At 34.9% G+C, this 15,382-nt stretch overlaps 1 protein-coding gene and 1 non-coding gene across 3 annotated transcripts in view; one reads left to right on the top strand and one right to left on the bottom strand.

The window, feature by feature from the left end:
- The window catches only part of CLINT1 (clathrin interactor 1), a 73,056-nt gene that overhangs the window by 13,580 nt on the left and 44,094 nt on the right, over positions 1–15,382 (bottom strand). For both annotated transcript variants that reach the window (XM_062188762.1, XM_062188763.1), the window contains exons 6-8: positions 13,111–13,288; positions 9,066–9,312; positions 6,149–6,215 (exon numbers count right to left, since the gene is read on the bottom strand). In XM_062188762.1, the coding sequence (XP_062044746.1) occupies positions 6,149–6,215; positions 9,066–9,312; positions 13,111–13,288 (492 nt within the window). The remainder of the gene's footprint in view (positions 1–6,148; positions 6,216–9,065; positions 9,313–13,110; positions 13,289–15,382) is intronic.
- On the top strand, positions 12,752–12,857 carry LOC133758946 (U6 spliceosomal RNA). The gene has a single exon (XR_009865845.1). It is a non-coding gene; the product is annotated as a U6 spliceosomal RNA (small nuclear RNA).

Here is a 15,382-nt window from a genome sequence, read left to right as displayed (position 1 = left end):
TGCTACTTCTTGATTGATGTTTTCCAAGGGACGAAATTCCAATCACAAGTCTTCAAATCAGTCTATGTGTACTTAACATCATGTCCTCCTCATTATTATTTATAAATACTACATAGGTAAGAATATTTTTATCTACAATTTGGAGTAACATTATTTCAAATTTTAATATTCCATTTTCTCCAATTCAGTTATCAATGGAATAGCCAAAGATAAACTTTAAAGAATTATGCTTATTTTTGTCCTTAAAGATTTCACCTCTTAAGAGTCACAACCTTAGAAATCTAGAGCCGCAGTTCAATTACGGGGCTTTTAGTGTTATGTGAACATTATATAGGTTACATCACAGCTGCTTAGCCTGCAATGCTTAGAAACTAGCCAGGTGGGACTGGAACATCTGGGCTGTACTCAAACTCCACCAGGGACAGCTTCTAACATCTGGTGCCATTTCTGAATTGTCTTATCGCTCCAAGACATTCTGCCCCATCTGCTACACTCAACTGGGTTAATTAAAGTAGAACTATCTCCCCTTCTTAATAAATGGCCAGCAGTAATAAAAGGAACAAATCAGTTTCTGATACATGTATATCTGACATTTCTTTTTCAACACACTCTCACTGCAGTCAACTCTCAGCAGGCGTAACTAATTCTTCATTCCTTTACCACCTTACATGTATATCCTCACATTTATATTCTCACTCACCAATGACCTAATGCTTGCCAAAATCAAGGTCTTTAATTTATTATGCCAAACAGGTTAGGAATTTTCAAAACTTACTTAGTTTAAGCTAAACAGAAATTCACGTTGAGGATAAAAGTTTAGAACACAACTTAAACTGGGACACAAAAACTTTATTTTCTGACATACCCTGAATTTAATTTTTCAGATAATCAGCCACTTCATTCTGCTGCTCTACCTTCTACTACTACCTGAAGTGAAATGACATGATATTCTAACTTACCTCTAGCAAACATTCTTCTCCCCCATACCATAGGGAGTTTGATTTCAACATGACTAATCTGAGAAACGCAGGAGCAGAGCAGAAAGAGGCAGAGCTATTTTCCAAATAGAAGCCACCTTTCTTTGAAACAGATTTGAGTTTTTTCTCTAATTTTTTGAAGTGCAACATACTATGCCTTACTAGTTTAATGTGATCTTCAACTCTGAAAACTGTCTCAAAAATTAAAATTCTCTTTCATCATTTACGCTAAGTTTCTCTCTCCTAGGAAGATCTATACCCACATGAATGACACTCCTACCAGTGCTTTAAATGCAAGAGAAATTTTGTGTGCTAAAGCATTTTCCCCGATTACCTGTATCTAAGGGAATGTAAATAAAAGAGACTACCAAAAATTGCTGCATGTGGATGACTGCTAACTTTCACAACAAGAGCCATCCTTTAAGATTCCCACATGAGAGCTGTCATTATAAATGAACCATTTCCATCTGCCTTTTCAGGGCAGCAAGGAGGTTATTTACAATCACCAGCTGGGAACACGTATTTTCCAAAGCAATATTGTGAAGAAAAATACAGCTAAACCAGACAATGCTTAAACTAAAAATGGAAATTTTCTTCCACAAAGAATTTAATCTAGATGGCATTAAGAATACTTTTGCATAAATAATTCTAATATGAAATGACAAAATGCAAAAAGTATAAATATATAAAGGAATTAACTCCATAAGAAGTTTTTAAAAAAATCAATGATGAATATCCCCAACAGAAAAAAATGATGAAAGGACATGAATAGACAAGTCACAACTGGCATATAAACACGAAAAGTGTTCAAACGCAGTCATCAAACAAATGCAAAATAAAACAAACACTTTTCAATTAACAGTATTTTTTCCTTATCAAACTGGAGGATTTTCAAAGGTGCATTTTGTGCTACTTTGTTTATAACAGAGGAATTTTTGAAAAAAAAAAAAAAAAAAAAAAAAAAAAAAAAAAAAAAAAAAGCAAAAACTAATGTCCAGAAAATAAGGGATGGTTAAATTATAGAATGACCATACACTGTAAGAATTATTTAAAAAATGGTCATGAGATCGTGGGTGAAAATGCAGTTCACACACACAAAAATTCCTCATCTAGAAACCTGAAAAAGATTTGCCTCATAAAAAATATTCTGACTGAACAAAAATGTGTTTTAAAAAGAATATTCACCAAAATTATTAATAGTTAATTTTATATATTCATATTGGAACAACTCATTTATTTTCCACCAAACTCCTAAAATAAGCTTTTAATAATCCTTGAAAAGAGAAATATGCTAAAACAAAGCTAAAGCTAACCTGCAATCAAATTCTACTATGTAAATTGATCTACTAATGATGTGCCAAGGTGATTCATATTTATGTAAATAGTCTCAACTAACTAGCAATTATTGAGTGCAAAGCAACAGGTTCAAATATAAGCCTAATGAAAAATTTGGATTTGATATACCTTAGTCCCTTTCAATGTTTGTTTTTACAACTTAAAAATAAAAAAGGTCAAAACATACCGCCAAGTTCCATAAGGTTTTTCTATCTTCACTGATTACAGGTATTCTCTCTTCAACTTTACAAAATGTACTAGAATTATCTTGGGTAATATGTTAATTGAGACCCAAATTCCTTAATTACAAAGTGACAAAGACAACTAGGACTTTTTTAAGAGGTAATATATACTTAAGTCACCAAAGCATAAATCAATGAGACATTACAATGGGACATTTATCAAAATAGCTTCAAATAAATCTTGATTAATGGTTAGGTTTCATACATATATTTTTAAACTTGGTAGATATTCTACAATGATTTTACTATATATCTTTTTGAAGATGCTAGCAGTAAGGACATCACACACACAAACAACCAAAAGGAAAATCTGAGCATTTTCTCAGAGGAGATATTTATCTGATGAGTGGTACAGATGCGCTATCTGCTTAGCTTTACAGTTCATGCCCATATTACTTGCATGATGGTACTATTATAAATATGGGCACATCTGGTAAATGACACCCAAATGGCATCCCAAACAGCAATGTTAATATGGTAGATTCTTATACCTTATCATGTGTAGGTGCTGAAGATTTAATATGCAATTTTCTTTCACTGCTGAATTCAATCTCAAATACATTATTAAAATATCTAAATAGAGAGTAGGAGTAACTACATTTATATACTGATTGGAGGGGCAACACGCACAAAACTGGAAAAATATACTGTTTCAAATAGGAGTTAACTTTAAAAATAACTCTAATGTTACTCCACATTCACTTGTTTTTAGAGAACATTGAGATAAATAAATCTTAAGGTAAGAAACCTTACATATTTCATGCGAACTCTGTATCAATTACTACACTCATATTAACTGTTACTTCCATTTAATTAGTCTATCTACTGTTTGCATTGGAAAAGAAAAACCACTCAAAGGTTTCTGGCCAAGCAAAGAAAGCATGTTGGTATTTAATAATTCTTTCTGTTCAAAGCAATCTTGGTATCACCAAGGAGGAAAGTTACATCCACTCATCTGACCTTCCTGGTTAACTCTTCTTTGATTGCTCCATTAAAACTTTCCACAGACACATGAAAGGAGTCCTTTAATATTTTATGCTAGAAGTCCAAAACAGTTGATACTCTGCGACACTACATCTATATTATATTTCTACATGCTAACCACCAGTTAGTGTTCCAGCTCAAATCTTAAACATACAAAAAGACGGCACACAAACTGTCAAATAACTATTGCAGATATTTGTAATCTTGGGCATTATAATCCCATTAAGTTTAAAGAATAATTTTAGGAATGAACAGTTACAGTTACAGAAAAAAGGAATTGAACAACCTCAGAAACGAAGGCAAATCAGATTTCCAGTAAGTTCACTTCCAGTCCAACAATTTAGTGACAGCAAGAATAATGAAAAAAAATGGCATTTATATACTGCATTTATTTCATGTTCTAACTACCACCAATGAAAATTAATTTCCATCAAAGACTTTAACTTAAACATTAATGCAAAAGTTTAGAAACAATTCAAGCTTTGAAAAATCATTATACACAACTGGGAACAGATTTACTTTGCACATTAGTAATACCCCAATTTTGCATTTTAATGTGAAATATACTTACAACAGGCTTGGAAAGACTGTCTTAAATTATGGCATATACACACTATGGAATACTACACAGTAGTAAAATAAAATGAAATCCTGTCATTTTCAACAACATGGATATAACTGGAAACCATTATACCTAGTGAAATAAGCCCATCCCCAAAAAGACAAATGCCTTATGTTTTCCCTGATCTGTTCTAACTAAATAGATAGCTAAAGGTAATCTATAGAAGTGAAATGGATATTTTGAGATTTGATGACTTTCCATAGCCCTTCTCTCGACTGTTGAGGAACAATGTTTTTTTCCTCCTACTATTTATTGAACTGTTTACTTAGTAGAGTTAATCTGATGAGTATAAAATTAGCTGAAAACAGATCTTTATAAAAATTAAGAGTGGGAATAGGAGAGGGAGGAAGAAGAAGGGTGTGGGCATGGGCAGGAAGGAGGGAAGGATGGGAAGTATCATTATGTTCCTTAACCTGTATATAGTAAATACATGAAACTGGTATACCTTAAATAAAATTTAAAAAAACAAAAAATAAAACTTTACATTAATTGAAGTTGTTTCTTGAGCTGTTTTGATTTTAGACATAGTAGCTTACAGTTAAAACACTGCAATCATCAAATATAGCCCTAAAATATCAATTTTCATAAAAATAACTTATTATTAATTACTCAAAATCTAGAATGTTTGAAATCAAATGAAAGAAATCAAACTACAAGAAACTCTTGGTAAGCTGCTCTCCCCACAGTTCTGTGAAAATATGTTTGGTAGATATTTTCACACTTGATTTCACAGAATGCCTCTCTCCTCCAATGCATTCCCCTTGTTTACAACTAGACAGCTATTTGTGACTCTTTGATTGATGATTACTTTCTCCACTTGACCTTTCTATGAGGGCAAGAACTCTGTTTTACAAACACTCAGCCCAGTGTCTGGTTCAACAAATATTTGCTCAGTAAATGAATGAAAAGTTCAACAAACCCTAGGCATGCCCTTGTTGACACTCAGAATTAAAAATTCAATGAAAGATTAAATTGGGCAGAGCAGCACATTTTGCTTATAAAGAATGCAAAGGTGGAGATTCTAACATAATTTTTTGTTTTCCAAGTTAAAGGATTAGAAATGAAAATTATAAAGCCTCTAAAATCTGTAATCATGGAATATTTCAAAAAGTATACATACCTTGAAATATAATTTATTGTTTATTAGAGGAAGCACTACATCAGATACAAGGAGTCATTAAAATTACAGTGATTTCAGGATATTATTATAACATACCAGTTTTAACTGACTACCCAAAACAATTAGGTTTTTACCAGGTCTCAGGGTCAGAAAAAAGGTGTAAAACAGACTATATTTCTTTTAAGGGCTAATTTTGAGAAGTGGATGTTTATATAGAAAGATAAACAAAAATAAAAACATAGCAATTTGAAAGTGGTAAAGCCTTAAAGAAATTAACAGGAACAGATTACTGAAGTTATAAAATATTTAAGTATTCATCTCCCCTATTTTGGAAATTAAAAAATTCCTACCAAATAATGGTCAAGGCTCATGTTAGGAAACTGGCGCAGTTTTAGCCAGGTGGCCATATCGCCCAACCTCTGTGGTCAAGCTCTACCCCCATCCTAATGGGATTCGCTGCTCCTGCTTCCCTGCCCACCCTCGGGCAAAGTTTTAAAAGGGCCTGTTCCTGAACACGTGCTCTTTTGGCTCTCCTCTCCTGTTCTCTCTGCTCTATCTTCTCTCCTCACTAGCTCTTCTCTTCTGTCTCTCTTTCTCTCATACTCTCTTTCTCTCTCTCTTTCCCTTCACCCCTTCACTCTGGTCTGTTGGGTGTTCCCCAATAAACGCTTTCCCTTATTCCGGCGTTCGGTGTGTTTTGTGATGGCTAACGTTAAAAATAACAGATCACTAATTTCATACTAAAACTAAAGCCAAAGCCAAAGCCAACAAATAATTTTATTTTTCATTTCATCTTTCATTTGGTATTAAAAAAAAAAGATTCTGAAACCAAGGCGACCAAAAGGATAAAGCCATTCTGGAGACTTACCTGACTGGCTGGAGCCATCAAATAGATCAACAAGGTCACCAGATGACTTGCTGCTAGGCACTGATGTCTGAAAACAAACAGGTAAGAAGCTTAGAAAAATAAGTTTCTACTTTTCCTTTTTTTTTTTTTTTTTTTTTTTTTTTTTTTTTGAGAGGCAGAGGGCAAGCAAACGAACTCTCAACCACTGGTTCACTTCCCAAATGCCCGAAACAGCTGGGTGGCTGAAGCCAGAAGCCACAAACTCAATCCCAAATCTTAAGTGGCTGGTGGGAACCCAACCACTTCACCTTCTGCCTCACAGGATCTGCACTGAGTAAGAAGCTAGAGCTGGGGATAAAAAACAGGTACTCTGAAGTGGGTTCTTTGTGTCCTAACTGATGTCTTAATCACTAAGTCCCAAGCTCTACCTTTCATTTATAATTTAGACAAAAATACCTGTAATTAATTCAATGAAAAATGGATACTAATTGTGATGTAGTGAAACTTTTTAAGTAATTCCAGTTCCAATAATACCAAAGTTCCCAATGTTAATAATCTTTTCCCTAAGTCATTTATTTTCTTATTGCACTTCACTCAGGAAAAGATACCTCCCAGGCTTCACTCAAATCTTAATGCTATACATTAGAATCACTGAGAAAAAAAAAAAAAAAAAAGCCATAACCCCATCACAACACAGGGAACTTTCCAAGGTAGAACCTTGGCTTATGAAGTCTTGTAAAGCTTCGTAGAACGTTCCAAGGATCCAGATCCACTGGATTAGAGGTCAAAAACTTGTGCAATACTCATTTATGTACCACACAAGTTAGAGCAATTCTATGCTGTTGGATCTAATTATCTCATATTTAGTTTTCAAACTAAACTGTGGGGACTGGACCTACATTATCATCTTTGTTTTTTGCATAATGCTAAGCACTCTGACAGCTATGTTCTCCAGATCCAATACATACATGTGAGATTAGCAGTGAACTGCTAGCCAACAGGGAAACAATGAGTTCCTAGGCATTTTATTTGTGCTCTAAAGATAAACATACTACATTATGGTTCAAAAACCCTTGAATTTTCAAGAGATCTGATGATGCTGGGTAGCTCTTCAAGAACTTCAAGCCTTCCAAACACTTTTTTCTAACAAAACAAAAATAAAAAGCTTACATTACAAATATGAAGCATTTATGGCAGAGTGATATTCAGGTTATATTATAAATTAATATTTGAAATCCTTCAATAACAGAATAGGTGTTTGGCCTAGTAGTTAGAATGCCAATTAAGAAACTTAGGTCTTATATTAGAATATATGGCCGGTGCCACGGCTCACTTGGCTAATCCTCCGCCTGTGGCGCCAGCACACAGGGTTCTAGTCCTGGTTGGGGTGCCGGATTCTGTCCCAGTTGCTCCTCTTCCAGGCCAGCTCTCTGCTGTGGCCCGGGAATGCAGTGGAGGATGGCCCAGGTCCTTGGGCCCTGCACCCGCATGGGAGACCAGGAGGAAGCACCTGGCCCCTGGCTTTGGATCGGCGCAGTGCACCGGCCGCAACGCTCCGGCCGTAGTGGCCACTTGGGGGGTGAACCAATGGAAAAAGGAAGACCTTTTTCTCTGTCTCTCTCTCACTGTCTAACTCTGCCTGTCAAAAAATAAAAAAAATTAAAAAAAGCTTTTTGTTTTTTAAATCTGACACTGGCTCCTGACTCAATCTTCCTGCTTATGGAGACCCTAAGAGGCAGTGGTGACATCTCAAGTGACTGGATTCCTGCCACCCATGTGGGAGACCTGGCTTGTGTTTCTGGCTCCCAGCTTTGGCTCCTAGCCTGGGGCAGTTGCACACATATGATAGGAGATCTCTTTGTCTCTGTCTCTTAAATAAAAAAAAGAAATGCTTTAGTATTGAAATGTCACACTGTATTCCATAAATATTTATGTCTGTAAGTAACAAAAATTAACACCCTTTAAGTTGTAACTTGATTTACTGTTAAAAAATTATAGTTTGGATGACTTTCCTCATGTAACCTTAAAGAGTTGTCTATGCCAGCCACTGTGTACTTAGGTGTTAAATATGGCTATTTATCAGATCCTATACAACTATCAGTAAGTTAACTATACAGGATGGGGAATCTTAAGACTACAAAAAAAAAAAAAAAAGAGAGATTCACTATTTTTCTTTAATTACAACTAAAGTTGAGTTATAATTCAAAATTAAAAAGATAACGGCATGAGTAAAACTTGGCAAAAGGTTGTTGACACTAAATAGGCCTAACTTTTATCTTTAGAGGCACCTAAATGTGCAGGATACATTACAACAGTGTATTTACCACCTACTTCTACTGAAAAGATCGAAGTTGAGCAAACAGTTGTGGGGGGCAAAGTGACAAAAACAACAATTCTGTCTTCCAGGCAAATCTCCCTATTTGGCAGATTTCTGTCTAAATGACTAGCGCGGGGCCAACTTCTTGGGAGGTGGATTTCCTTTCTGTGGTGAATAAAAACAAATGAAGGCAGGAGGCAGTGTTTCTGATACTGACTAGGATGCAAGTAAGCAAGGCGCCATCAACATGTTAAGAGAGATCATTTCCTTAATACACTTCTATCTTTTTAGGCCCTCTTTTGTCATTTTACAAAGTTGCCAAACAGTCTGTTTTCCTCAGTGAGTCTAGTTGTGTTTGGTGATAACTAGAATGGAAACAGATGCACAATGTTCTGATTCACAACTTAGCCCAAATGAACCAAAAGTGTCTCTTCTACTTCCATAAAAAATAGACAATCATTCAGCAACTGGACACACTTCTTAGTATTAATGACTCTAATACATGCCTCCAATTAATACAATTGCCAGAAATGCCCAAGTCTACTAATGCAGGAATTCTATGAGTAGTTTATAGAAAGAAAATCATGTGTAATGCATAAATTCCTGCTGGAAGATTCCCACCTTCACTGAAGACTGAGGTGTGTGGGTGGAAGCATTCTGATCTGGACTTGCTTTGTCCCCGGTGTAATGTGCTGCTGCTCCAAGATCAATGGTTTTGGAAGGGTTTGCAGTGCGCTTGTGTCTAGTTGTGGTGGTCTCTGTGGCCTGTGTGATATGGATATGCTTTGTCGTCACTGTCTCCTCTTCATCTTTGAATTCACCTTTGGGAGATCTCCCTCTTCGGGCTTTCTTTTCCTCATCGCTGTCACTAAAAGATATTAAAAATGAAGCAAAATAAGATGACTTGGGATTATTTTAAAATGGAGTCCTCAGTGAGTTGAGTGAAAGAATTTCAGATGCAGTAACTCCAATACTCTACACTTTGACTATCTGACAGGGATCAACATAATGTTATTTAAGCTGTCTGAATAATGATATGTGTGTATTGGGGAGGGGGAATAGAAAGCCACAGAATTCCCTAGGTAAGTCTCAAACACTGCTATAAGAAAAACTGAAATACTCAGTTTTTTTGTTTATTATAGTTTTGAGGTTAACTTAAAAACATAATAGCGTTGTTCTATCAGAATTAACTGGTAAGACCTCAGTAATTCACACAGCTGCATTTCATGACCATTTTGCTTGAAATACAATGTGTGCAAATGGCTATAATCTCATTTTATAATACACTTTTATTTTCAACTCTCATTAATTCATTATAACAAGACACAAGTTCAACAGATGCATTTGAAATATCCTGTTTGGATTCAAATGCCTAACCTCTCATCTGTCAATGTAGGAAGAAAAATATGAGGGAATGTACTTCACAACTATGAACTTTATTTGACTACAGTATCAAACTTTTAACATATTTTGGAAACTGCTTTTTAAACATGCCTTTTAAATAATTCCCCCTCAGGCACATTCAAAAAAAATTTTTTTTTAAAGAGGCAAAAGGAAAAAAAATCTAAAGAGTAAAAAACTGGGTTTTTCAGCTGCTACAAAAGAAAATGTCAGCACTAGTCTGTCCTACAGTAACAAGGTATTGGGGTTTTTTCTGATATAACCTGGGGAAAAGAGGGAGAGAAAAAAACCTGAAGTATGTTCTATTACCTATATTAATTACTTAATTTTAGAGCAGGGAGTTTAATTTACAAATATCTTAGAATAAAATGCTGAAAGTCTCTTTTAAACTATGACTATTAATGATACAATGTATTTAGACTAAGCTAAAGCAATTTCTACTTAAATATAAACCAATTTGGAATTGTATAAATCAAGGGTAAAAAAAAATGGTATCCCACACACACAGAACAAAAGGATTACACAGATTTTATAAATAAGCATTTTGAGGAACCCACATATTCTGATAAGTGACCAAAGGACCATAATTTCTTAATAATGAATGACTTAAAGATTCCTACCATCAATAATGTAAGTAAAACAGTTATTTCTTACCCTTTCAGAATCTAATTTTATTTTAGTACAAGATAATTTCTTTACAAATTGAAAATCTCAGTATGACTACCATACATTGAAGCAGATGTTTCATAAAGGATCAATGTTCAAGAATTCCTGAATCTAATAATGAGCTAATAAAGTCTGAAATTCCTGTTAACATGTCAAAGAAGTCACATGTAGCTTCTTATAGAAATCTAGTCTTCTCTCAGAAAAACTCCAAGATGCAAAATTCCTAGTGATAAATGCTACTCATCTTCTATCTACTCTTTTAAACTTGAATACTCCACACAAAAGACTCAGGAATGCTAGCATATCTGTGTTACGAGTATAGAGTGTAGAATAAAAAATAATGGCAGAAAAAAGGAAGACAAAAAGACTAGGGAGGCAAAGCAAGACAAAATTGAGGGTAGAAGGGTAAAGGAAAGAAAATAGCAATACAAGTATATAGACAATATACAAGTATATAGATACAAGTATATAGATATAGATCAGCCTTCTGATTTTACACTTCATCAGGAAATATCAGAATATATAGCCATTATGTTTTCTAAACCAAGGGAAAAGTTTATACACACAAGCCAAAATAACATTAATGTTGGAAAAATTGCACAGATTATTTCAAGTAGGCACTGTTTCCCAGAGTTTAGTATTTATAACTACCATGTATATACTCTCCTAGTATAAAAGAGCCAGGCTAGAGATGGAGTTATAAAATATACATACTGAGTACTAAAAATAAATTCTGGCTCTTCAAAGTGTACAATCCAGACATGATCTTGAAAAAGTGGCATTCCAGGGATTTAATAAATATGGAAACACAATGAGAGTAGATAATACAAATATTTCAGGCCCTGTTTCAAAATTAGATTACATTTTTATTTGCACTTCTTTCTTTTAAAAAAGTTAAAAATTATTTTTTTAATTAATTACTTAATTATTATTATTTTTAGAGTCTGAGAGGCAGAGACAGAAAGGGAAAGTTCTCATTAGTGCTAGGAGCCAGAAACTGAATGTTGGTCTCAAACATGGATGTGAGGACCCCAAATCCCTTGAGACCCTCCCGTCCAGAGTCTGCATGAGCAGGAAGCTGGAATCAGGTATCAAACTCGGTTACTCTGACATGGCCTTCAGATTGCATTTTAACCATGCCAAAGGTCCACCTCTATACTTCTTTTTTAATGACTCCTAAATCCAAATTACTAAGGTATGTGCTAGGTAGGAAAAAATAGATGGTATTTAATAAGAACTCAGCTGAAGGCTTGGTTTTTACTTTAGGCAAGTCCACTTAATCTTATTGGGTCTTAGGTTTTACTTCTAAAAAAATGTAGGCAAAATTCTTGCTCTAAGCTATTTAATACAGGTATTACCATGCATAATTGTTATAGATCTTGTAAAACTTAAAAATTAAGTGCTACATATGTTGCCCTTTAAATTGACAAAAAAATTAGCTTATAGCTGTACTGTTAGTTAAGAACAAAAAAAGAATGCTGTAAAGTTCCAAGTACTGTTCTATGTAAAACTATATACAAATTTCTACCAGCAGAAACACTGTTTATGAAACAGTTAAGTCTATATTCTAAAACTTCTGCTTTGAAAATTCATTTGGGGGCTGATGTTGTGGTTGTGGCGTATTGGGTAAAGCTGCTGCCAGTGAAGCTGGCATTCCATAAGAGCGTAGGTTCTTGTCCTGCCTGCTCCACTTCTGATCCAGCTCCCTGCTAATGGCCTGCAAAAAGCAGAGGAAGATGGCCCAAGTACTTGGGCCCCTGTCACCCACATGAGAGACCTGGAAGAAGTTCCTAGCTTCCGGCTTTGGCCTGGCCAAGCCCCAGCCAATGTGGCCAGCTAGGGAGTGAAGCAGCAGATGGAAGTGCTCTAATTCTCTCAAATCAATCAATCAATCTTAAAAAAATAAATAAAATTTGGATTCTTTTTCTGGTAACACTGGCACAGAATCATAATGAAATATTAGAGAGAGAGTTAAATTCCAAAATATTTAACCATTTTGTTTAAACATAATATATAAACTTCATTATTCCTTGTCAATACTGAGATCCCTGGATCATCTGCTGTGCAAATGCAAAGTAATACATAAAACTTTTTAATGTGGAAAAATTTCTAAAGAAGCTTGAATAAAAATATATATGGCATATGATCAACTTAGAAACAAACCAACAGACGACACAGAAGATGTGTCAATGCTAATTATAACAATGTTTGACTTAGCATCTTAAAAGCAGCTGCACAGTGCTTGCTTTGGCAATCTAAGTATTAAAACTGAAAATATACATGAAAGATTAGTATGGCCCTTAAGAGAGGACAACCTTGCAAATTCATGAATTGTTTCATATTTTTGCAAAAGGACATTGTTACAGCAATGAACTATTCTATGTGGTACTATTATGGTAGTCAATATGCATCTAACAGGAACCACAGAACTTATAATAGAAACTGTAATGTTAGGAGGTAGTATATAGCAATTCTGTAGGTATTTCATGTACTATTTTTCTGTAAATCCAAGACTCCTTTTTAAAAAAAAGGCTACTAGACAAAAAAGTTGAGCATAAAGCACCCATTCTAAGAGACCCAGGAGATAAAGTGTTAATACCTGCATCTCTCTGGAGAGTCTTCTCTATCTTTCCTCCGGAACTTGCTGATGGTGTCATCAATTGTGCTTCCAATTTTATCACTCAGTTCTCCTAATTTATCACTGAATGGAAAAGCACTCTTGTTTTTATCCCACTCTTCATCCCATTTTGATTTGGGCTCAGGATCATACCTTTCACCTATATAAAGCATTAAAAAAAGAAGCAACTCTAAGGATATTAAATTCAAAAGGTGTCTATAGTCTTTATTTCTGAAGCTTTTCCTCATAATAAAATTGTTTTAAAAAGAAAACAGAAAGCTCCCACAGTGCTGAATCAACACAATTACAGCAAGGCACAGCATGTAATGCCAGTCATTAAGTGGTAGGAATGCAGATTCAAAAGCTTTTGTTTATGAAAACTTAAAACAACCTTAATGCGCAGCACGGCATTCATAAAGTTCATAAAGGAGGTTGAAAGACTAGTAGAAAACACAAAACCAACACAAACCACATAAGCAAAAGAGAAATGGCAATCTTTTCATTTTTACCAAACTCACTTAACTGCATATTTTATTCTTGTAACAGCTTTTTAATTTTTAGAAAAGTATTGTACAGCAACAGTGTTTGAAAAAATTACACACTAAACTAATTGCTTCTGAATACTACCTATCCCGATACACTGAAAAGACTCAGTAGTGGTCATTAATTAGTATCGAACTAGAAAAATAATTCAATGGATTTCAGGTCACAGAAGAACAGTCTAGAATTACTATAAAAAGGAAAGAATATTCTAAAGCTTATATGCAAAAATTATGAAGTATGTTCAAGCAGTTCAGAACAATCATAACCTATTCAAAGATCAACTCGGAATATATGATGAGATTGGTGAAAACACAAGAGCTTGTGTATGAATTTGGGAACACAGAGAATACAGTATGACATAGAACAAAATGCCTAAAATGTCAAGATTTGCTATCCTTTTTTTTTTGACAGGCAGAGTGGACAGTGAGACACAGAAAGGTCTTCCTTTTTCCATTGGTTCACCCCCCAAGTGGCCGCTATGGCTGGAGCGTTGCGGTCGGCGCACTGCACTGATCCGAAGCCAGGAGCCAGGTGCTTCCTCCTGGTCTCCCATGCAGGTGCAGGGCCCAAGGACCTGGGCCATCCTCCACTGCACTCCCGGGCCATAGCAGAGGGCTGGCCTGGAAAAGGGGCAACCGGGACAGAATCCGGCGCCCCAACCGGGACTAGAACCCTGTGTGCCGGCGCCGCAGGCGGAGGATTAGCCTATTGAGCCACGGGCCAGCAAGATTTGCTATCCTTAACCTTAGACATCCTAAGGAAAGATAGGAATTACTGACACAAAATGAAACCCTTCTATTTCCATGTCCAAACTCAACTTCAAAAACAAGAAATCATATGAGCCATTCAAATTAAAAAGTTGAAAATTAAGGCCAGCTGGAGTAAAAGATAAAGGGCAATGAGAAACAAAATAATCAAAAAGTAACTAACAGAGCTTTTGAGTTTTTGACAACAAGTTCTGGGAGCATACACATTCTTTGAAGATTGAACAAAAACCATTTTGTTGAAATGCCTAATAAAACTGTAAGGCTAAAATTTTTCTGCAAAAGTGAGAGGATTCTAAAATATATTTACTGAATCTGAAGTGACCACTTGACGATATGGTTTTCCAGACAGAATTTAAACCATAATGGTTTTCCAAAAATATTTTTCCAACAATGTGTACATCTCAAAGATAATGTGATGAGCCAGAATTTGAAATAAAACAAATTTATAAGAAAAAGCAGATGAAAACCAAATTGATTACAGTGGTGGACATCCCATTAAGTGAGTGCTAAAGATATTGGTAAGATCATTTAATGACAAAATGGAAGCACATAAAAAAGCTAAAGCAGATTACCTAAGTCTCAAAAATATTAATAATAACAGCACAGAATGTGATGAAAACAAGATGTTCAATTCTACCTCTAAGATGGATGCCACAATTAGTTGTGAACCTGAACTTAATTTTTTAAATATATCTGATATGAAATACTATGCCACTAAAAAGAGAAACAACAAGTAACACAATGAAACTAGCTGCATACAGCAATTTCTACTCAAAAACATGTTAAAAGCTATAGCTACTTTGAAAAAGCTGAAGAAAATACTTGGGTAAATAAACCAAAAACATCTTAATACCAAAACTAATAAAACTTTCAAAACATATTTATGTGCTTTAAGAGAAATCTTCCAGCCCAATTCAAAAACTCACTTTTACATGACATAAAAA

The sequence above is a fragment of the Lepus europaeus genome, chromosome 4 (genome assembly GCF_033115175.1).
Source record: "Lepus europaeus isolate LE1 chromosome 4, mLepTim1.pri, whole genome shotgun sequence".
Lineage (NCBI taxonomy): Eukaryota > Metazoa > Chordata > Mammalia > Lagomorpha > Leporidae > Lepus > Lepus europaeus.
The sequence above is the reverse complement of the archived record's forward strand: the minus strand, read 5'-3'. Positions and strand labels throughout refer to the sequence as shown.